General features: G+C 36.7%; 1 protein-coding gene across 1 annotated transcript in view; it reads right to left on the reverse strand.

Moving 5' to 3' along the window:
- LOC148065153 (uncharacterized) overlaps window positions 1–21,322 on the reverse strand; it is a 70,188-nt gene extending 48,866 nt beyond the window's left edge. Inside the window, exon 1 of the mRNA XM_087808585.1 lies at window positions 20,733–21,322. Within this exon, the coding sequence (XP_087664711.1) occupies window positions 20,733–20,766 (34 nt within the window). The 5' untranslated portion in view covers window positions 20,767–21,322. The remainder of the gene's footprint in view (window positions 1–20,732) is intronic.
- Window positions 21,323–22,843: the final 1,521 nt, after the last annotated feature.

A 22,843-nucleotide genomic window follows, 5' to 3' on the forward strand; every position in this document is an offset into this window, starting at 1 on the left:
TCTTATTTCAGTACATATCATATCAACTATCAACCGTAATATACAGTGAGAAAACATATTTCTTGTTTTAATTATGGATGTCAAATTATGCGATTAATCGCAATTAATTAAATAACTTTTAATAGATCTGATGTTTTGTTTTTATTTTCATTATCTCTCTCTTTTTTCTTTTTTTTTTCTATTTAGACAAAACACAGCGGAACAAATGTGTTTGTGGTAACCCTTGTGCCAACTCTGGTTCAAAGTGACCTGAATCCCCGAAGACAAATGTGTTTGTGGAATCGCTTGTGCCATCTCTGGGTCAAGGTGACCCAAAGGCCCGAAAATAAATTTGTTTGTGGTATCCCTTGAGCTATCTCAGTGTCAAGGGGACCAGAAAGCCCAAAAACAAATGTTTTTCTTGCATCCCTTGTGCTCTCTATGGGTCAAGGTGACCAGAAGGCCCGGGAAAACAAATGTGTTTGTGGTATACCTTGTGTTGTCTCCGGGTCATGCTGAACGACCTCCACCACTGCATATGTATTTATAGAAGCCAGGAAGGTCGTTCACACACAACATAACACATTTGTTTTTCAGGCCTTCGAGTCATCTTGACCCAGAGATAACACAAGGGTTAAAAAGTAAGTAAGTAAGTAAGTAATATTTATTTATATAGCGCTTTTCGAGACCAGGGTCACAAAGCACATAAACAATCAAAACAATACTCAAAAAAGTACATACTTTAAAGATCAAGATAATACTGAGAACAACACAGGAAATTATGAAAAAGCTTTTTTCTCTTATCTATTAATCTTTTTAATCTGCCACAATGGTGAATTCAAACAGGGTTGAGGGATTTTCTCAGACTTTTGTGGGCGAGATTAAAATGTAGATTAATTAGATCGATTAATCGCAGATCATGATCAATTAATCGATTCATTTAATCTCTTGACCGGAGTCATTTTTAACACGTTATTATCTGGAAGACATTTCTTTGAATTAACTTTTTTCTTCTGCAACTTTCTAATCTCTTATTTTCAGGTTGTGAAAGAAGTGTTCTGTAGCCAGCTCTCCAAAAAAAAAAAAAAAAAAAAAAAACGCTCACCATGACTAAGCACAAGAGGGACCGGTATAATGTATAAGCTTACATGGACCGCCTGTGCCAGCCGCGCCATTTGCCAGAACGCCGAGCCAGCACCGACCGGGGTCTCTTATAATAAGGCTTGGATTTATAGGTGTGGCGCCTTGTGTCCGATATCTTGTTACATTTCTTTTTTCACGCTAAAGAAGAATCCAAGACTTCGCCTGTAAACACCTTCGATTTAATTTCATCCGAAAAAAAAAAAAAAAAGGTGATACGTTTCTTTTTCCACCGACGGAGAGAAGTCTGGATCCGCCTTTGATTTTCAATCTGCCTTTGATTTCCAGGCTTATCGCTCCGTCTCTTTTATCTCGTATTTAATAACAAGAAGGTGCAATTAAGCGACATTCTTTTGGGCTGTTTTTAATTCGGTCGAACAAGACGAAAATGGCCTCCTGACTCCAGGGAAATTCCAGCCGGGGATGACAGGAGCTGCGAGGGGATCGTGGGGGGGGGTTTGTAGGGGGGGTGTCTATGAAAGCCGAGCTTCTTCTGACAGATTGGTGCAGACACCGGGAAACTCTACACACTGTTTATTTGACCGCGTTTTCCGCACGTATGTATCGTGTTATGGAACCGCAAGTGTCGGGAGAGGAGTCGGGAATAAAAAAAGGACTCGACAATAGTCCAGCTGTTTTGCCGGCTGATTTATGCGCGGCGAGGGGGGGGGAATTTGGTCGAGGCCGCGGTGAACACATGTATGTGTGTTGTGTATATAAGACGTACACAACACAAACGTGGACACACACACAAATGCACACGATCGTGAATCATTTGTCGCCTTCTGAACAAGAATTTTGTTTGGATTTCTGTCCGTTTCTTTTGACATACTGTATAGTATCGGCGAAGACTGAGGATGAGAGGATACAGTCAACGCTAATATTTTATATATAGTTTCTTTTTTTCATTTTCTTTGTTAACTGCTCGGATTATTTAAATATCCCTAATGTGGCTAGTATAAAAGGTACATATATATGTCTAAAATAAAAGCAAACAACTTCTAAGGGTGCTTAGAAAAAAATCGAAGTGGCTAGGTTTTCCGCGATACTGTATCGATAATTTATTTTTTATCCATTTTTGGCTTGCAAATTATATATATATTTTTTTACTATATTATTTTATTAACTATAGTTATTTAATGGTTCAAAGTTTGATAAAATGTGTGTAAAAGCTAAAGGAAAATTTAAATCCAGCAAAATCCCGGCGGTGACTGTGGACGAGAGGATACAGTCGAGATTTTACAGCTGATGTTTGGACATATTGTGGTTTGAGAACAAATGAAAGTAGTTACGACTTTGTCAAGAGTCATGTGATCTGTAAATTCTGCAACACCAGTCAAGTACTTACAATACTACAAATATCTACTACAGATACTACAGTATCACTACATATCATATCGTGATATGTATCGTATCACCAGATTCTTGACAATACACACTTGTATTTAGGTGATTTCCGGTTTATATTTTATGTATATATTATTCATTAAAAAAAAGGTATATATTTTTTTTTTAAATGTCCAGTATCTTCATTTTTTTGTTTAAGAAAAAAATAAAGGACAACAAATTCAGTGAAGTCATCTCTAACCTATGAACCTTAAAATAATGTTATTAAAATTATGAAGTATTTTAGCAACTCAGTGACTCTAACAAAAACTTTTAGCCATTTAACTTCATGCTGAATTTAAAAAATGAAAATTTGTGTTTCTTTCTTTTATTTATTTTAAGCAGCAGCACTTGGAGGTGATACAAGACCATGAGCAATTCTTCAAAACCTTCCTGGAACCAGATGGTATATATATATATATATATATATATATATATATATATATATGATACTTAAAAGAACAACAATTAGATTTTTTTATTTTACGAGGTCCAGATACTATTTTTTAGATCATTTGTTTCACAATACAGACAATTATATCCTTGCAATATAAAATTTGCTTTTACAGATTATTTATTTATATTTCTGAGCGTAGAGAAGGGAAATCTGTAGAATAAATTGTCTTTTCAACATGTTTTTTTCAGAGATTTCCGTGTTTTTGTAGGCGTTACTGTTTTTAGTTTCATCATATTTAGATTTTTCTCATTATTAAGGTATTTTTCTTTAAATTATTGAAACCATTTCAGTGGAATTATCAGTTTTTAAGCTTAAAATAATACATTAGTGAAAAGTACAATAAAAAAAAAAAATCTCCACATTCATTTTACAGTAGATTTTTCACATTTGCGGAGCAGATGTCATGACGGTCGCATGTAACGTCTCTCAGAACAAACTGGAACAGACGTGTCGGGGTCAAGAAAACACGAGGACGGTTTTGTTTTCTAAACATGGCGCCGCACAGGCACCTATGATTGACACGTGACGCCCGTTTATAGAAATAAAAGAATGGAAATGTGTGCGAGACGACGCCGGGAGACGTCAAGACCACCCATGTTTGCTCATATATATAAAAAAAAAAAGAAAAAAAAAAAAAAAAGGTCCAATCACGTATCATAGATCAGACTGTTTACGAGACAACCTGTAAAGACCAGAGGCTCGACCACATGTTTTACTGCGCGGCTTGAATAATCACGTACAAGTAAAACAAACAGCTACAGAAAAAAGGGATGTTTAGCAAAAGAGCTCAAGGATCCAAACGCTGCGGTAATAAGTGTTCATTAGTTTTAATGGCCGAGCTCCTGCAGCAAGTCAAATGAAGACCAGAAGACCAACATCCCGCCAAACTAAATAAACCCCCGACCTCCGACTCACTCCAAATACTTTTTTCGAGGCGCAGGTACGAGGGGGGAGGGGCCGACATTTGCGGGGTCCAAGAATTGATGGGGGGGTGGAGCTTCATTTGCATACGGAAGGAAAATAAAAAGATATTCCAAAATTGGATTTTTAGCTTTCATTAGCATAATGTAGCTGTTTAACTCCATGTTTTGACGCATAAAACTACATATTTACATGTTCATTGAACCTTATATCAGACCTGATTAAAGTAAATCTGTCAATACGATACTTATCACAGGAGCAACGATACAATATATTACGATACTGTAGTAACAAGGATAAATTTGTAGTATTGTTCAACTACTTGACTCTGGTGTTGCAGAATTTACAGACCAAATTACTGTTGACGAAGTCCTAACTGCTTTCATTTTGTTTTGAAACCAAAATATGTCCAAACGTCGGCTGTAAAAGAGTCGACTGTATCCTCTCGTCCACAGTCACCGCAAGGATCTCACTGGATTTCAATTTTCCTTTAGCTTTAACACACTTTATAGTGTACTATAGTGAAAAAAATATATATATTTGCAAGTCAAAAAATATCAATACAGTATCATGGAAAACAACATTGCGATATATCGCCATATTCGATTTTTTTTTTATTCATTTTATATTAGACATATATATATATATATATACAGACATTTATACTGTAGTAGCCACATGTGGCTATTTAAATAGATATTTAAATAGTCAAAGCAGTTCACAAAAATAATAAAATTAATAATAATTTAAAGTGCACACACTACAGTACTACACAGTAGGTTAAGGGAATACATTATATCATTCAACTTTAAATACAACTTGTTAAAAAAAACCTTTTTGTCTTTTTCTCTTTTTTTTTGCATTCGTTGCTCAACATTAAATACAAGGAAAGAAAATATTTATTCTTCAGTTTAAATACTTTATTATTGTTTTCATTGATACGCGGATCTGGCCGAGCCGAGAATTCGTCCGGTCAAAGAGGTACAAGTCTTTGGTGGTGTTGAGTAAACCTGGAGGTGCCTCAGGGTACTGTCCTTGTCTCCCTGGTGTTTATTGTGTAAACATGTGATTGTGTTAGTGGTTGTTGGGGAAATCAATGACACAGATCAGATAAGCTACAGAGAAGTGGGAAACTTCGCACCATAGAGTTGTTCCCGCTCGCCTTCTACGAAAAATTCCAAAAAATGAGAAAGAAAATCACCAAATACTATCCTACTTTATTCGCCTTTTTTTTCCCAACCAAACTGCGACACCATGTTATAACCACTAGCAACTGGTAATGAAACTTATTGAGTTATCTTGTTAGAAACTAACCCAGTGGTGAGCGATTTGATTTTCTCAAAGGCCACATATCATACAGTGACCGTTGTGAGGGGCCGTCAAGCAAAGTTAAAGGAGCGAGAAAGTATAAAATCAAATAATAAAAATCAAGCTTAATATGATACAATTTCCATTTTATAACATTTTTGTTTTGGTTATATTCACTTAAATCTGATTGAGGTTCAAATAATTCTGACAAAAATGACAAAAGTCCTAAAACAATAATCGTATATTCCTATTAAAGACTAGTTATGAATAATTTCTACATGAACTTTGACCTCATAAGGGCCAAATATAAACAAAGGGCCACACTTCGCCCAGGTCTGAATCAGCCTTTTTTTTTTTCCAAAAGAAAAGCAACAGAAAAAAACACATGAAAAAGTAAAAAAAACTAAATCCCCATAGTAATATTTAACAACTTTTAATGAATAATAAAATAAATACAAATAAATGATAGTTTCTACATGAACTTTGACCTCATGAGGGCCACATAAAAAAGGGCCACATGTGGCTTTGCCCGAGTCCCGTTATTTTCAAAAGTAATAAAAAACCGCTTGAAAAAGTCAAAAAATAAAAACCCTTTAGTCACATTTAAAGACTAGTAATGAAATAAAAATGCCCTTATGAGGGCCAAATAAATACAAAGAGCCACACTTTGCATCTGTCTGAATTAGCCTGTTTCTTTTTAAAGAAAAGTTTAAAAACCAGCACGAAAAAGTCAAAAACCAAAGTGAAAAATAGATCATTTGCTTGAGTTCAAAGGCTAAAAAGGGAGTTCAGTGAACTGTTGGATTTAATAACATATAAAGAATCTCTAATGGGCCAGAAGTTCTGTTTTTGGAGTCGTGTGGCTCCATTAGGCAGCTGCTGGTGCTTCTGGCACTCATTTGGTGGCAACATCTTGAGTCCACCTGAGTGGTCCAGATGCCCCCCCCACGCACCCCCCCGACACCGACCTGAACATAAACACCGCTCAGGTCTGCTTGAGAAAAACGAGCCCCCGTTTATTTTTGGACACGTCTGGGTCCGAGACGCGACCACAGAAGCGGTGGAGACCAGAGACCGGACGGTCCAGATATACAGGATCGACCCGAGCCTCGGACGACCTGTGACGTCAGAGAACCGAGGCAAACAAGCCTAAGTGCCCGGCGGCGGTTCTGGCCGCGGGGCGGCAAAAGTGGCGCGAGGGTGCGATGCCGGGGGAATTTGAAGAATGTTTCCCTGTGACAACTCTGGCAAAAAACACAAGTTCATGAAAGTATTGCGGGAGCAAAGTTCCTCCTTTTCGCTGCACCTTCCTCCTGCCGTATCGCCCTCGATCGGAGGTTTTACGGCTTAATAACGACAGCAACCCAGACATGGTGAAGTCGTCTTTATGGCCCTCGCAGCTTCTTTATTACCTGGACTAACGTCACCCTTTTACTGTCGGACTCAGGTGCAGCGTAACGTAGTAATCGTGGTTGACATGATAGCGTTTGATCTCACGTTTCATTTGACTTTGATGGTCATTGTAATGCAGCAAATCTGTGGGACACCCTGGAAAGGTGGCGAGTAGATCAGCCAACTAATACAGATAGTGGACTTTCGATGCAAGTTTAGTTGTCAGTATTGTTTTATTTTTCCGGCAGAATTTTTTTTCATTTTATATTTCTCCCTTTTTTTTTGGAATCAGGAATTTTTTTAATTTAATTTTTTTTACAAAAATACTGATAAATGACGTAAAAGGCATCAGTTGCATTATAATATGACATTTAAATTGAATACAGATCAATCCCTTTATGATCCAAACATTTAAAAGATCATCTAAATATATTGTTTAATAATAATAATATAACAAAGTTTATAAAAAACAGAAAAAAAGAAAGAATTACCAGATTATTGAATATAAAAAAAATATACATTGATCCATCAAAATATTATTGAACAATTTGCTTTAAAGCAAAAGTGTTTTTCGAATTTTATTTCTAGTATTTTTATTAACATTTTCTTGCAAATATTTTACATTTATTTAACAATAAAACAAGTATAATTGTATCCAAAATGTAATGCAATATAAATATCATTTTATATTTATATATACTTATAAAAAAAGGAGATTCTAATGAAGGAAACATCATTTAAAACTAACCCTTTTTAAAATCAATTAAAAACATCTGTATTATAATTGCAACAAAAAAAAATGTAATGACTGCAAATGTCATAATGGTACAAACAAAGTTATATACAAATACAATAAAAAATGATTAAAAAGAAGATGCTTATGAAGGAAAACTACATTGTGAAATTAACATGGTATAAAAAAATATAAATAGTGATAATATTTGCACACAGTACTTTATATTTTATTGTCAAGCTGCAGTCAGGAAGTGTCATTTTTTCAAACTGTAAATAAAAAAGTGGGAGGTACTCATTACCGCACCCGTCTTACTTATGGTGCCAACAAAAACGGTGACTTCCCACGATGCCTTTCTACACACTGCTATATTAAGTGACGCTGAGAAGTCCCTACAACAATGTGTTCAAACCCTACATCTGGGTCGCTTTGTGAGAAGCGATCGACGGCTGGGCGGCAAAGCATTAAGGGGGGGGGGGTGTTCAGCTCACCGTTACATAGAGGGATGTCGAGAGGGATTGCGTATTAAAAAAAAAGGAGGAACATTACAACGCAGATTTACTTTATAGACGTTTTTTCGGAATGGACGCAATAAACGAGACACCACGATGTTTGTCAACGTAAAAAACTGAAAATAATAATATATATATAAAAAACTAGTACGAAACTACCCTTTGGTTTCATGGAGTCACGACTAGAGGGACGTTAAACTCCAGTCAGGTGATTAACAAAGACACACACACACACACACACTAACACACACACACACACACACACAGCTAATGAAGACCATGCTAGCTCGTGACGCCTGTTTACACTCGGCTCCCGAAACGCCGGCCCTGCAGCTCCGTCCGTCGACGAGGCGATGGTTTTCGGAAACAAGGAAGGAGGACGTGCCGATTATTTGAGTTCCCTTGAGCAAAGGTTATAGAAGTCAAACAAAAAGAGTGAAGAAAAGTTCATTGTTGGATCCTCCAGGAACATATTTGCAGAAGCAGCGTCGCCTTAAGATAATGTTTAGATTATTAGAACCTGTTTCCTCGCGGGCGGTTGGATCGAGATAATCGAGCGGCGGCGGCTCCTGCGTTTGATGCGTCTGTGAATGAGTGACGGAGGCTTTTTATTGGACGAGGAAACGACATCGTGGTCCGGGGATGAAGGTGGAGGTGTCATGGTGGGGGGAGGGGGGGGTATCATAGGGAAGAAGAGACAGACGTCTGGAAGAAGAAACTCATCCAGAAAGGTTTTGTAAACAAAAATGGGAACACACAGGAGTATCTTTACACACCACACACACACACACACACACTGAGGTGGAACTCATCCTCACTGCCAACGTCGTGTGTGTGCGAGTGTCTTTTATGAAAAATATGTATTTATACTCCCATTTTTTTGCAGTTTTCCACATTTATAAAGTCTTTTTTTAATCAAAAAAATGTGTTTTAGTCAATATAATATACGCATGATTCTTATAAAGAGAATATTTTTGTCAATGTTTTCCCCATATATATCATATATATAACACATTTGTCTTTTCTAGATACTCAAGGTCACTATAGTGATACATTAAAACACATTAAGACAGAAAAGCAGTGTTAAGAGTATCAATTTAATCAGGTTTATATATCTATGTATAATTTTTTCTATAGATATTTATATACAATTGTATATTCATTTGCTTTTACTGATAAAACGGTTTATTTTATTCATATCTTTTCTGTACATATTGTATTTAAGATTTGTTTTTCAGCATATTTATATGTATGAGGAGTATTTTAACAAGTATATTTAGTCATATTCAGTGCAAAAAAACAGTCATTGGGGTAATGATTATTAAAGAATAAAATACAATTACATATATATATAAACCGGTATATATATATATATATATATAAATTTGTTTTATAATTATTTCATTTGCATAATTTATGATTTATAATTCAATGAGGTGTGTAAAATATATATACTGTGTATAAAAATTTTACATGTCCTCCGCAATGAAATCCAGCGAGAGCCCGGCGAGGACTGAGGACGAGAGGATACAGTCGACACCAGCCACTTTTAAAGCTGATGTTTGGACCCATTTTGGCTTTCAAATATACAAGTGTATTGAATCATATCTACTAATCAAGAATAATAAATTAAATTTAAAACAAACTCATCAGAAACATAGTCGGACCTCGTGAGGGCCACAGAAACACAATCAAAGGTCGCACTTTGCTGCAGTCGTACTGTCAACATTTTTTAAATTATATTTTCAATGATAAATTGTCAATTATATGCATTTAATCTCGTTTTTTTTTGCGTTTAAATACTGAATTTCCTACATTTTTCATACTTCTTCTTTTACATCTTCTGCACTTAATTGCAGAAACAAATTAAATATTAATGATGTTTAACTTCACTTTTATTGCACGTTTTTATTAGTTTCAAACCTCTAAATAAAAATCGCACCATCAAAACGTGTATTTAGACGCCAAGATTTAAACATCTCGCGTCACTTCTCGTCCACAAAAGTCGAAAACACACACCGACGACGGTCCGAGTCAAAGTTGAGTGTGTTCTCCCCTCGACGTGGACAAAGAGCGAGGCGGTGAATGATTAACAGTAACAGTAGGAAGAAGTCAAACAGCCCATGAGACGCCGAGATAGAGACTCCGAGCTGCTCCACCTTCACTGAGTCACCGGCTCTACCTGCCCGGGCCGTTCCTTCGCAGATTGAGGCAATAAAAGCGACGAAAACATGGATCCAGTTCCTCTTGAGAAACACGTCAGACTTTTACTTCCCTATAGATGACCAGGAAAGTGTTGAAATAGATAGATTAGATAGATACCTTTGTTGGTGAGGCTGATGTTTGTACACAGTCCTTGCAAAATAGAAAGTTTTGATTTCAGAAGTTTTTTTATTTCTTTAAATCAATTTTACATCCTCATTATTACAGAAGCTTCTTTACAATAAGAGGTAAAACTGCAGGCAAGCATGTGACCACAGACTCCTCCATTATTGGTTTATCACAGATTTATGTTCAAGATTAGTTCTAGGATAAAGATAAATAATGACAATACATTTTGTTGGCTATTTTTAATATAAATAACAATGACGCCACTAAATTCCAGAGATTTTTTTTTTTTTTTTTTAACCGCAAAATGTCTTTAAAGAGTTTTTTTGTTGGCTGTCGTTTTTTTTAATTTTTCAATAAAAAAATGAAGTCGCTGGTTTTAAGTAACAGGTGCTAAAACCTCCGGATAAGCATGTGATCCGAGAGTATTATCGGAGAATAAATAATAAACATCTTTTTACCAAAAGAATGCGGATACTCTACAAGGACCATAGAGTTTCTTTCGTAAGGCTACAGAACTTTTCCTTAAAAGATCTATAAAAGTTTGTTTACCTTTTTTCCTTAATCCTAAATGTACGAGTTTGCTTGTTTACTTTTCAAGGTGCTTAAACAACAGGCAAGCATGTGACCTAAAAAAAAAGTATATTGGCATGTTCCAGAATTTTTTTCAAGATGAGTTACAAATGTACTTTTAAAATACAGTACATGTTGTTGCTATTCTAAAATACTTAAGAGTTCCCTTCAAGATGCCACAGAACTCCAGAGATTTTTTTTTTACCTTTAGTAGATTATAAAAGTAGATTTTTTTTGTCATAATCATATATGCGCTTGTTTACATTTAGCTAAAACTACAGGCAAGCATGTGACCCGAGTCTCCTTTATTATTGGCATCTTTTAGGGTTTTTCTCATGGTGCAAAAAAGTTTTTTTTGGTCATTTATTTACCAAAATACAGGGAATTATGTTGCTACTCTAGAAGAACCTTAGTTACCTCTGCAATGAAAAGTAGGGTTTTTTAGTTGTCCTTTTTCCCCCCTGATATCATAAATGTAAAGGTTAGCTTGTTTACATTTAGACGTGCTAAAAGTACAGGCAAGCATGTGACCCGAGTCTCCAATTGTATTGGTAAAGGATTTTTCTTAGTTCCAAGTGTCAAAAAAACTATTACTTCACTTTAGAAGGACCTTAAAATGACTATCATAACACCAGAGAACTCCAGAGATTATTTATTTTACCTTTACATTTCTATAAAAGATCTTGTGTTGTTGTTTTTTTCATAACCATTAGCACCAGAAAGTCATTTCACGACCATGTGTGACCGACCACCGCCAACAGGACCAGAGAGATGTGCGGCAGGAGATTGAAGCATATCAAGCCGAGACAACCTGCACGGAAGAATGAACAGTGGATATGCCCATCCCATAATCTCCGGCTGACAGGGCGAACAGAAGTGAAGGCACTCGCTGAAAGAAAGTTGGCCGACGCTCAACTATGTGTACACACACACACACACACACACCAGCGGAAGCACAACTTTTCAAACAGAACATTCTGAGAAACTTGTATTTGTTGATTCAATTATACAAACAACGATGAACACGTTTGCGAGATGTCGGAATATCTACGAGATTTAGCACAAGTGGAGCTAGCTAGTTAGCTGCCCCACCGGTTTCTTCACCTGAACCTCTCGGTTCAAACACCCAGAGGAGGGGCCTGACAAGAAAAGAAAAAAACAACTCAAGTATTGCTGAGCGTATTTTAAAGTAGGAGCGAGTCTTATAATCATGTTATTAAAGTGAACAAAATAAAGATGCCAGAGAGCGGTTGGTTTTTATGGAAGTTCAATGGGAGTTGATGTGCACGACACGTGCACGCTCTCACAAACACGGTGACTTTGATCTTCAAAAGAGAGTCGAGATGGAATGAGGGCCAATAAGAAGATAATAATCTCACTTCACGTCCATTATTGCCCCGCGGATCACAAGAGTGACCTCCACGTGCGGAGGAGCGACACGACAAGGGACGCTCAGCGCGGTACCACAGTGCCACCCAGTGGACGAGGAGCATCACGACTATCTCAACCGTTTGAAGAGTCAGTTACGATTTGATCGTTCTTTTCGTTTTCTTTATTTTGTCATCAAAGTCTGGAAAAAACAGTGAACGTCCAACATGTCATTTTTTTTAAATATTATGTAATTCTTAATGTTTTAAGACATTGTTTTACTCAAATTACTATTAACTTTCCTTTAGAATCCTTTTTTTTTTTTCATTGGAGAGTATATACATTTTAAATAGAATTCTTGTAACCATCATGACTTATATTATTATATATGGCATATTTGCTGGTAGTTTTATTTTGATATTTCGAACTTTCGTTCAATAATTAAAACACAACCTTGACTCAAACCCTGGCTAAAAAAGTGACACTTTTTATGAGATGTAATAAAATGATAATTTACAATGACGTTATTCATGTTAGTTTCAGGAGTTTACTGGGTTTGTTTTTTTTAGGAATACAGAAAATAACTAAATCATTTCAGGCCAGAAAAGACAGAAATACATAATTAAATTATTTAAAATCTAAAGAAAGTATTTATTTTTAATAGGTAAACTACAAATGAAGAGAAAAAAAGACATGGTAATGTATTATAAACACAAATATTGTGATTATAATTGAAGTCAAAATAAATCATTTTGAATCTATAAGAGTCGAAATTGTGTTCCAAAAAATAAGTTACGAATAAAACAGTCTTCAGTTTTTAATTTTACTAAAAAAACAAAACACCTTTAAGTCATATATACAAGTAAGGATAATCTCAACACAAAAAGGGACTTTTTCATGGTCAATCCTGACCTCTAGTGGCGACTTGAGAAAATCACACTCCAACTGAGGTGTATTTTTTTTTTTTATAGGAAAACAAATTTTGTGTGCATCTCACTTTCAAATTAATCTATACAACAACTTTTTTGAATAGCAAACAATGCAACAATGTAGCTTTTAGTCCAGAACAACAAAAGACAAATAAACAAAGAATATTGTCTTACCCGATTGTCTTTGCTCTATCTTTAATAGATAGAATAAAATAGATTAAGATTAAGATAAGAGACAGAGATAGACTGCAAAGGATTTCAAAAGAAAAACAAACTTAATATTAACGTCATTGTAAGAATGTATAGAAAAGAAATCAAACATTTTGATTTAAAAGAAATTGTAGAAAAATTATAAAGGAGAAAGTTGCAACATTATTTATAATAAAAGACACATAAAAGTTTGATATGATCAAAACATTGACTGTGTTATGCATTTTTTAATGTATTATATTATAACAGATATAACGGTATATATATTTTTTGTACTTTAAAGCCGGGTATCATTAAATAATATTGTTCCCTTAACTATACTGGTTTGAACAAAAAAAACGGTAAAAAATGGAATAATAATGACTTATTATAGTCATTATTTGTAAAAACGTTTATTTTTAGGTATGTTGTGTTTATATTTATACGGTTTTAAAACTATGTATTGACCTTTACGACAGACAGACAGACAGACAGACAGACAGTTTATTGATCCCTCAATAACAACACCTCAATTATATTGTTTCGTTTTTCTCTAATACATTTTTCACCCAATTAAAATGTTGAGAAAATGTAATTAATCTTAAAATGAATCATCATCATTTTCTATTAACTATTTTACAAGAAGATCATTAATTATTTTCAATTGTGATCTTGCGAATTAGCGCTATATGCGCCTTTGTGGCCAAACAAAGAAATACATCCAAAATGATCCGGTATGCTATTGCACGTTTTAACCACTAGAGGGGAGGAGAGTATTATAAAAAAAAATCCTCATCTATACCGTTATTTTTCCATCTTATGGGATCGTGGGGGTTAAACCTAAACCTTGAGGCATCTTCTTCAAATAATCACCTATTTTTCTTGAAGCAAACTTGAGACATCTTAAAGCGTCGCTCACACAGACTCTCTCGCCTTAGTTGTGTCGTGAAGCCTGGTGGTCTGGCGTGTCCTGGTGGAGTCACACAGGAAGATTTCACGCTGCTCTTCACACCGAAAATGTCGCCTTTATCCTCCTGACTAAGAAGGAAAGAAAAGCAAAGAGGCGTGAAAGAAGTGGACGGAAGGAGAAAAGACCTGATTCTGAATGAGGTTTTAGCTTGTGTAGGTGCGACAGGCTGAGAAGACGGCGACGTTTCAATGGCGACCCACACCCCATAATAAGAGAAGGCTGCGGTTTTGGGGGGAAAGGATAAAAAAAAAGTTGCAATTCTCCATCAAAAAGAGCTTTAATCTTATTTTGTAAACAAATAAAAATGGTGGCAAGTGTCAAAAGAGGTTGCAATTTCACTGGTCTGACACTAGAGGGAGCCGGAAACAATGTTTTCCATCGTGCTGCTTCATTATAGTGCTGGTTTGGTTGTTGCTTTAAATATATATATATATATATATACACACTTATAATGAATAACTTAATCACTTTTTAACGTTTTATTTATTTTTCTAGTTCATAAATCATTATACTGATACTGATCTTAATTCGTTTTTAGAATTGTTTTAGTTTATTAATTTAACAACTTTGAAATGTTTTACTATGTAATATAATCGTAATTAATTATATAGGGATTATATAAATAAATATTTGTAAACTTTTTCTAAATTGTATTTTTTTGTAGTTCATAATTATACTGGGTTTTATTTTGATTATATATATATATACATATATAATTTTTATTTTAATTATTACAATAACATTAAAATGTTTACGTATCCAATATAATCTTAGTTATTTTTAGTTTATTCATTCATTCATTCATTGTCTACTGCTTTATCCCTGGGTTGGGGTCATGGGAGACTGGAGCCTATCCAAGTATCATAGGGCGAGAAGCAGGGGACACCCTGGACAGGACGGCACTCTGTCGAGGGCACACAAAGACAGACAACCATTCACACACACTCTCATACTTTAAGGTCAATTTTCGCAAAGTTCTCCATATGTTTTTCTCGGCCTGGAATTGAACCAGCAACCTTCTTGCTGTGGGGTGACCGCGCTAACCCCTGCGCCCCTATTTTTAGTTTATAATTATACTATTTTTTTTTAAATTTATATTTCTTTATTTGAATTAGTATAATAACTTTCAAATGTTTCGTTTATATTTTAATATTAATAAGATTTGCGATGCCATCAATATTAATTTGTTTTTAAATTGTGTTATTTAGTTTATAATTATACTGTATTTTAAAAATAAATATTTACTTTTATTTTTTTCAATAATAAATTAACCTAGATAATTGTGTAATAAAATGTAAATTTGTAAAATGTGTTTTTTAGTTTATAATTATACTGTATTTTTTAAGTGAATATTTACAGTTATTTGTTTATACTATTAATATTAACTTTAAAATGTTTTAATATGTAATAAAATGTGAATTCTTTGTTAAAGTGTTTTTATTGTATACTTTTTTCTTTTTTTTAATCAATATTTGTTTGTATTTATTTTAATTATTAATAATAACTTGTGATGTATTTTTACTATGTGATAAAATGTAAATTTGTTATTAAAATTATTGTTTTAGTTCATAATATTCTGTATTTTTTCAAGTAAATAACTACTTGTATTTATTTAAATTATTAATAATTACTGACATTTGTCGCCATGCACTTTCTTCTTAAGATGATTAAAAAATAGCGTTTATAATATACGCTCGTGTTTACCCCTCCTTTAAGCCCCGCCTCCATCTAAGGTCGCATCACTACAGTCTAGAGCCATAAATAAAAAAAGTATTTTAAGGCCACACAGGAAGTGGCAACGATCCAGGAAGAAAGTAGAAAAAAAAAGCTAATTAGTCTGAAAGCATCGTCTGCATCACTTACAGTCTGGAGATTTCCACTCGCACATATTCCAAAGTGTGGGAACCGATGGAGCAAAATTGAGAAATGGAATGAAAATCACTAAAAGTATTCAGTGAAAAAAAAAAAAAAGCTTTTCATTCTCACATAAACACATACACCTCGAAACAAAGGTGCCATTTTACTCAGGAAGGGTCAGCAGTTCTCTCCATCAGACAGAGGCTTGTTCTTGGTCAGAGGCTGCTGCCCAATCTCAGCCTGAACCCCCCCCCAACATTGCCCCCCTCTGGCCCCCGTCGGGGCCCCCACCACCCCGGAGACAAGCTCCCCATTGTTCCTGCGACTACTAATAAATGACAGTTCTGCTGCTCCACGATCGGAGGCCCTTCATGAACCTCCGATCCTGCATCTGTTGACGCTGATGATGTCATCCATCAGCTGCTACCGAGTCAAAAATAATAATATTTTCACATCCAGACTGAGGTCAGCAGAGGGTCACGCACCCCCAAGCACCCCCCCCCCCCCAGACACATGGTGCCGTCACTGGTGTGGATTCTGGATGCAGAGGCAGCGAGGGAAAAAGTTTGGAAACCATAAATCACCCGCCGACTTGAGCTCATAAACACGCCATTAACACGCTTCACCGCAGCAACGCGATCTGTTTACCTTCGCCGGCGAGGACGGCAGGTATTAGCACGCCACGGGAGAGACGTCCACTTCCTTGTCCGAAGCTGCCGGAAAAATCCTCGCGTCTCTCTTTATTTATGTCTACTTCCTGAAATATTTAAACTATTTAAATGTAATATGTCAAATTAAACAATAATTTATTTACTTTTATAAGTATTGTTTACACTGCAATTATGCGATTTGTCTTAATTTATTTATTGGTTAAACATTTTAAATAATATGTTTTAATCTTAATTATTTGGGGGAATTTATCAAGAATTTGTTAATTTTATTATAAAAAATTACAGAATTTTGACATAAATATACAGTTTTATTTAAATATAAACGTATTGATTAAATTCTAAATAAGTTTGAAGGTAATATAATGATCATTTAAGGGGGATTTCTTGAAAATGATTTGTAGAAACATATATACATTTATAAATATAAAGTTTAATACATTTACATTATGAAATTTGTTAAATAATAACTTTGAAATGTTTTACAATTTATTATCTTAATATTATCTTTGATTTTTTTGATAAATATTGGGGAAAAAAAATGTTTTTAGGGTTTTTTGTTATTTTTAACTTTTAAATATATTGACTTATTTATTTAAATGAATAATGATAACCTAACCATTTTATCATGTAATATATTCTTAATTATTTGGAGGGAATATTGCGATACTTATTCGTATTATTCTTTAAACCAAAAACCCTGTATGTGACAAAAAAAATGGCTATAAAATTATAATTTATATCCAACAACATAAAGGAGACAGGAAAAAGACACAAACAGACTTGAACTTGAACCAGATATGACTTTAAGTATAGATTTAAAGAATATGCCACGTAAAGCACCAGTGAAACGGCTATGAAAGCAACAGTGGGAGCTAACACTAATAGCTAATTGTTAGCTTAAAAGACAAAAAAACAGACGCATAGAAGTTAAGACACAAACTAGCAACCACATTTGAGTTCAAGCCTAGACTCATAAGTTGGCTGAAGCAAAAATGGAATGGCCATTAAAGAAACAGTAGGAGCTAAAGCTACCAGCTAATTGTTAGCATACAGAACAAAAACAGACTCAAACTAGCAACCAGATTTTAGTAACAGTATAGACTTAACTAAAGCACTTGTGAAACGGCCATGAAATCAACAGTGGGAGTTAAAGCTACTAATTAATTGTTAGCATACAGGACAAAACCCCCAAAAGACAAACTACCAACAATAATTATATTTAAGATATAAACTCATAATAATATACGATAACTAAAGCAACACTGAAAGCTAAAGCTGCAAGCTAGTATTTAGCTAAGAAGACAAAAATGGAAAGTTTTTAGTTGAAAGCAACAGTGGGAGCTAACGCTAACTGTTAGCATACAGGACAAAAACCCCAAAAGACAAACTACCAACAACAATTATATTTAAGATAAACTCATAATAATATACGATAACTTAAGTAACAGTGAAAGCTAAAGCCTTACGCTAGTAGTTAGCTAAGAAGACAAAAACGGACAGTTGAAAGCAACAGTGGGAACTAACGCTACTAGCTAGCAGTCAGCTAAGAAGAGGAAAACGGACAGTTGAAAGCAACAGTGGTAGCTAACTCTACTAGCTAACTGTTAGCATACAGGAAAAAAAAACCAAAAGACCCAAACTACCAACAATAATTTTATTTAAGGTATAGACTCATAATAATATACTAAAGCAAGAGCGAAGGCTAATGCTAGCAGTTAGCTAAGAAGAGGAAAACGGACAGTGGAAAGCAACAGTGGGAGCTAACGCTACTAGCTAGCAGTTAGCTAAGAAGACAAAAACGGACAGTTGAAAGCAACAGTGGGAGCTAACGCTACTAGCTAGCAGTTAGCTAAGACAAAAACGGACAGTTGAAAGCAACAGTGGGAACTAACGCTACTAGCTAGCAGTCAGCTAAGAAGAGGAAAACGGACAGTTGAAAGCAACAGTGGGAGCTAACGCTACTAGCTAGCAGTTAGCTAAGAAGACAAAAACGGACAGTTGAAAGCAACAGTGGGAGCTAACGCTACTAGCTAGCAGTTAGCTAAGAAGACAAAAACGGACAGTTGAAAGCAACAGTGGGAGCTAACGCTACTAGCGAGCAGTTAGCTAAGAAGACAAAAACGGACAGTTGAAAGCAACAGTGGGAGCTAACGCTACTAGCTAGCAGTTGGCTAAGAAGACAAAAACGGACAGTTGAAAGCAACAGTGGGAGCTAACGCTACTAGCTAGCAGTTAGCCTACTGGGCAGAAACAGAAGTAAACTATTCAAGACTTGAAAAACTAGACTATTAATAGCTTAATTGGTTGATGGAAGTTGAGTTGAGATGCCCATGAGCAAGACTCCGAGAGCTGACCTCAAAGGTAAGACAGGTAGAGACACAAACAGGTGAGACGCTATAAAATGATCAAAGGAACACATTTAATAATAAATAAAAAAAGTGTCGACCATTACTGCGATGAATCCGAAGGTTTTATGGAAGCAAGTCGCCCGTCATGAGAAAGTTCTAAGTTGTTAAGTGACCCTGGTGTGTAAATGTCTCCGTGCTGTGGTTAACCACAAGCGTATCACATGACCAGACCTGCCGGCACGAATCCACATCCACCGGAGAGAGAGAGAGAGAGAGAGAGAATTCCAGCGTTCCCACTTTCTGGCTAAAGTGCCCAGACATAAACAGAAAAACAGAAAAATAAACGTCGCCTTTGATGTCGGGGCGGGCGTGCGGGTGGGTGGGCGTGCGGCTCGCTGACACAGCACACACTGCTGATGTTGGGGCGAGCGACAGAGAAAGAGAGGGAGAAAAAAAAAAAGGGTCACGACACCGACAATAGCGCGAGAAGGAAGACGAGGCAGAAGTTGTGAGATGGAGAAGAAGAAGAAAAAAAAAACCCGGCCGGGCGTTTGTTTGGTCACAGACGCACAAAGTCCGTCTTTGTCCGCCTCCCAGGGTGCCCTGATAAAGGAATTCTTGTGTGTCGGGGGGCTCTGACCGAGTTTATTTGACACTTCAGCCCCTTTTGTCCGGCAAGTGTCCCACCGTCAATGCTGGCCATGAGAGTCACTTGGCATTAGACAGAGGGTTCCTCTTCAGCCGGAGAAAGGGGGTCTTGTTTGGAGATGGGTCTTAATGGCGGGGGTGTTTGTGTGTGTGGGGGGGGGGGGGGGGGGCGAGGAGGGGGTCTGTGTTCTACTCTGTATATGAACTTATACTGGAGCTCTGTGTCCTCAACAATGAGGGATTTATTTTTCCAAATTTGAGGGACGACAACAGCAACTGGACGGAGGAAAGTAAACGTTGCCAACCTCTGGGTGTATTTCGGTGACCCTTGTGAGGTCAAATCTCTGGCAGAAACTCACCATTATTTTTGGATTTATTTAGTTTATTGATCACTAGTTGAATTATAAATAGAAATAAACATACAAGTAAAAAATATATAGTTGTTTTATGGCTTTTACCCTCCAATTTTGCTTTTTTTTAAAAATTATTAAACGATTTTAAATGAATATAAAACATTTTTTTGTGCGTTTTTGTTCGTATTTTTATCGAATGTATGTCTTTTAAAGTAACAGTTATTTGAATAAAAAAAATTATATTTTTTAAATATTTACCTTTTATTTCACTCCTTTTATTCTGGACTACCACAACCAAAAATAAATAAATAAATAAAATGTTGACGATAAAAGATTCTTATATATATATTTTTAGTTAGTATTTCTTTTGTTTGTTTTTTTAGTTCGACCCCTCAGAACACTCACAAAGTATGTCATGGATTCTAATCTAGTATTAACTGGATTCAAACGAGTGTCCAGGTTGTTTATAAACCTCAGCTGCGCCGTTTACGTGAGTCCGTGAAGGCACCATTGTGACTTCACGGACAGGTGTATCACCGGGACAGGTAGATCCAAAGACGATAAGATGGAGGGAGGTGACAGGTGTTGCTGACTATAACGGTAACTTAGCTCATTTATAATACTTAAGAATTAAAAAACGCATTTTGAATTAAAAACAAATATAACAAACCTGGTGAAGAAGGAGGAGCAACGATGGATCTCATAGTATTCCTCGAGTCGATCCGTTAGAAGATCCAAGGCGATCACTTTTGTTTGTAAAGTTTCCTCGGCGGGACATCCCATAAAAAAACATCATCCAGGTCCAGACTTGATAAATCCATCAGCCATCTTCACGGTGATCCTCGTCCAAGTGGAAATAAACTCCTCCACGTGTGTTCGTTTCATCCACCTGAGGGGTCCAGCGTTTTTTTCTTCTTCCGCCATTCGATCAATAAATACGATCCGAGTTGAAAAGTAGGTCCAGAAAGTATCTTTTTTTTTTTTTAAATAAAGTTTAATCCAGAAGATACGGTGTAAAGATGCTCCGGGTTCTGATCCTCGGTGTCTGCAGCGATGTTGCTCCGTGGAGCTCCTCAGCCGCACTGAGCCATAGTTACTCTTTCACAGCAGCACATGCGGCGCTCAGGCGACGTAGGGGCGCGCGTTGCATCCTGGGAGTTGCAGTTTGTTGTCTATATGACGTTTAAACCGAACGTAAAAGTTTTAAAACTGGAGCGTATTACCATTGTTATTGTTTTTAAAGTTGTTAATGTGGCGACACGAGCACGGATAGAGTATTATTTATGTAATTTATGTGTTCAACAACGCCACCCTGGGAATTTCACCCAGAGGATATTAATATAAAGTTCAGCACATAGGTTCATTCGTGGGAAGGAGCAGAGACAGTAATTCAGAAAGAATATTTATTATTTCTATATATTAATTTACCACAACAATAAAACAGTGCTGGTTACGACTACCCTTGCTCAGGGCTGACACCTACGGTGAGAGATGCCCGACGAAAAGGGGGGATCCCTGGGAACACTACAAACAAAACCCACGTGCAAAAGAAAGGGGGGAAACACCACCACCGGGACACCAATCCGACACCGCAGTACGGCAGCTCCTGAGCAGATAGAGAGTGAAACGTTAACAATGAGTGACGACAATGACGAACAAAATACAAATGAATATACTTTAACTGTAAAACTAAACAAATGACAAATCAATAAAACATAGAATGATCAAAATAATCACACGGAAAGAAACAGACAGAATTGAAATAAACGTAAACAAAAATGAACACAAGAACTCAAGAGTCCGGGGTGAACTGCGACACCGAGCCTCAGTCCGCTGTCGCTCGCTCGACTTAGTGCGATTAGCCAATCACACACACGCACAGTCGGCCGTCGGGACACAGAGGTGGTCGGGAGGGGCGAATCGTTGCCACCCGATCCGTCCCAGCAGTTCCGGGTGAAGTTTAAATAAAACAACCCAAGACAAAACAGCAGTGAAATAAGCGGGTGGTCTTAGCGGAGGCTGCGCTAAGTGACCTAGGGGGATCAATAAAAGCAGAGTTAAAAATAAACTAAAAAACCGGAGGAGGAAAGCTCCATATGTGCTAATCACCTAGCCACATAGCGATCAAAACATTCCTGGGGAGCACGGCACGAAACGGCGTCACCCACTTCGTAAAGAAGTTGCAGAGGGGAAGCAACACGCAGCCAAGCACACCCAGAGAGGAATCTATCAAAAGGATCAATGAGCTTACCACAGAGCTGGACAGAACACCACGAGAGAACCACAGTCGTCGCTAACACCCTACCTCTGACCCCGGAAGCGGAAGCGTAGGTGATTGAGGTGGGAACTCAGCCTCCAGCCATTCAGAGCGAGGGAGAAGTGTGCGCACCGCCTCCTTTTAACCAGCAGGCTAAGACGGGATTGGCTGGAATGCCAACAACCTCGCCCTGCTACAATCTCCCCCCAACAATTGAATCGTCGGCCCGACGATGGAATAACCGGACACAATGACCGAGTTTACTGCCACGGTCTAAACAGTGCAGCAACAGAGTTAAAAACTGAGTTGGAAGGACTAGTAGATCCTTGTTCAGGGTCTGCTAACGGCCGTGGAAGATGGTGAACATTAGAGTGCTGACCCGCAGTTGACCTCACTGTACGGCGCACAGTTTCTCTGCCGACCGAAGGGAGAAGACGGGGCCTGTCCACCATAGGATCAGGGTGCACAGAGGTTGAAGGTTTACCTCTGGGGCTAGTATGGATTGGAGCTCCAGCCTGGACAGA

Source organism: Callionymus lyra, chromosome 15 (assembly GCF_982586985.1).
Source record: "Callionymus lyra chromosome 15, fCalLyr1.hap1.1, whole genome shotgun sequence".
NCBI lineage: Eukaryota > Metazoa > Chordata > Actinopteri > Syngnathiformes > Callionymidae > Callionymus > Callionymus lyra.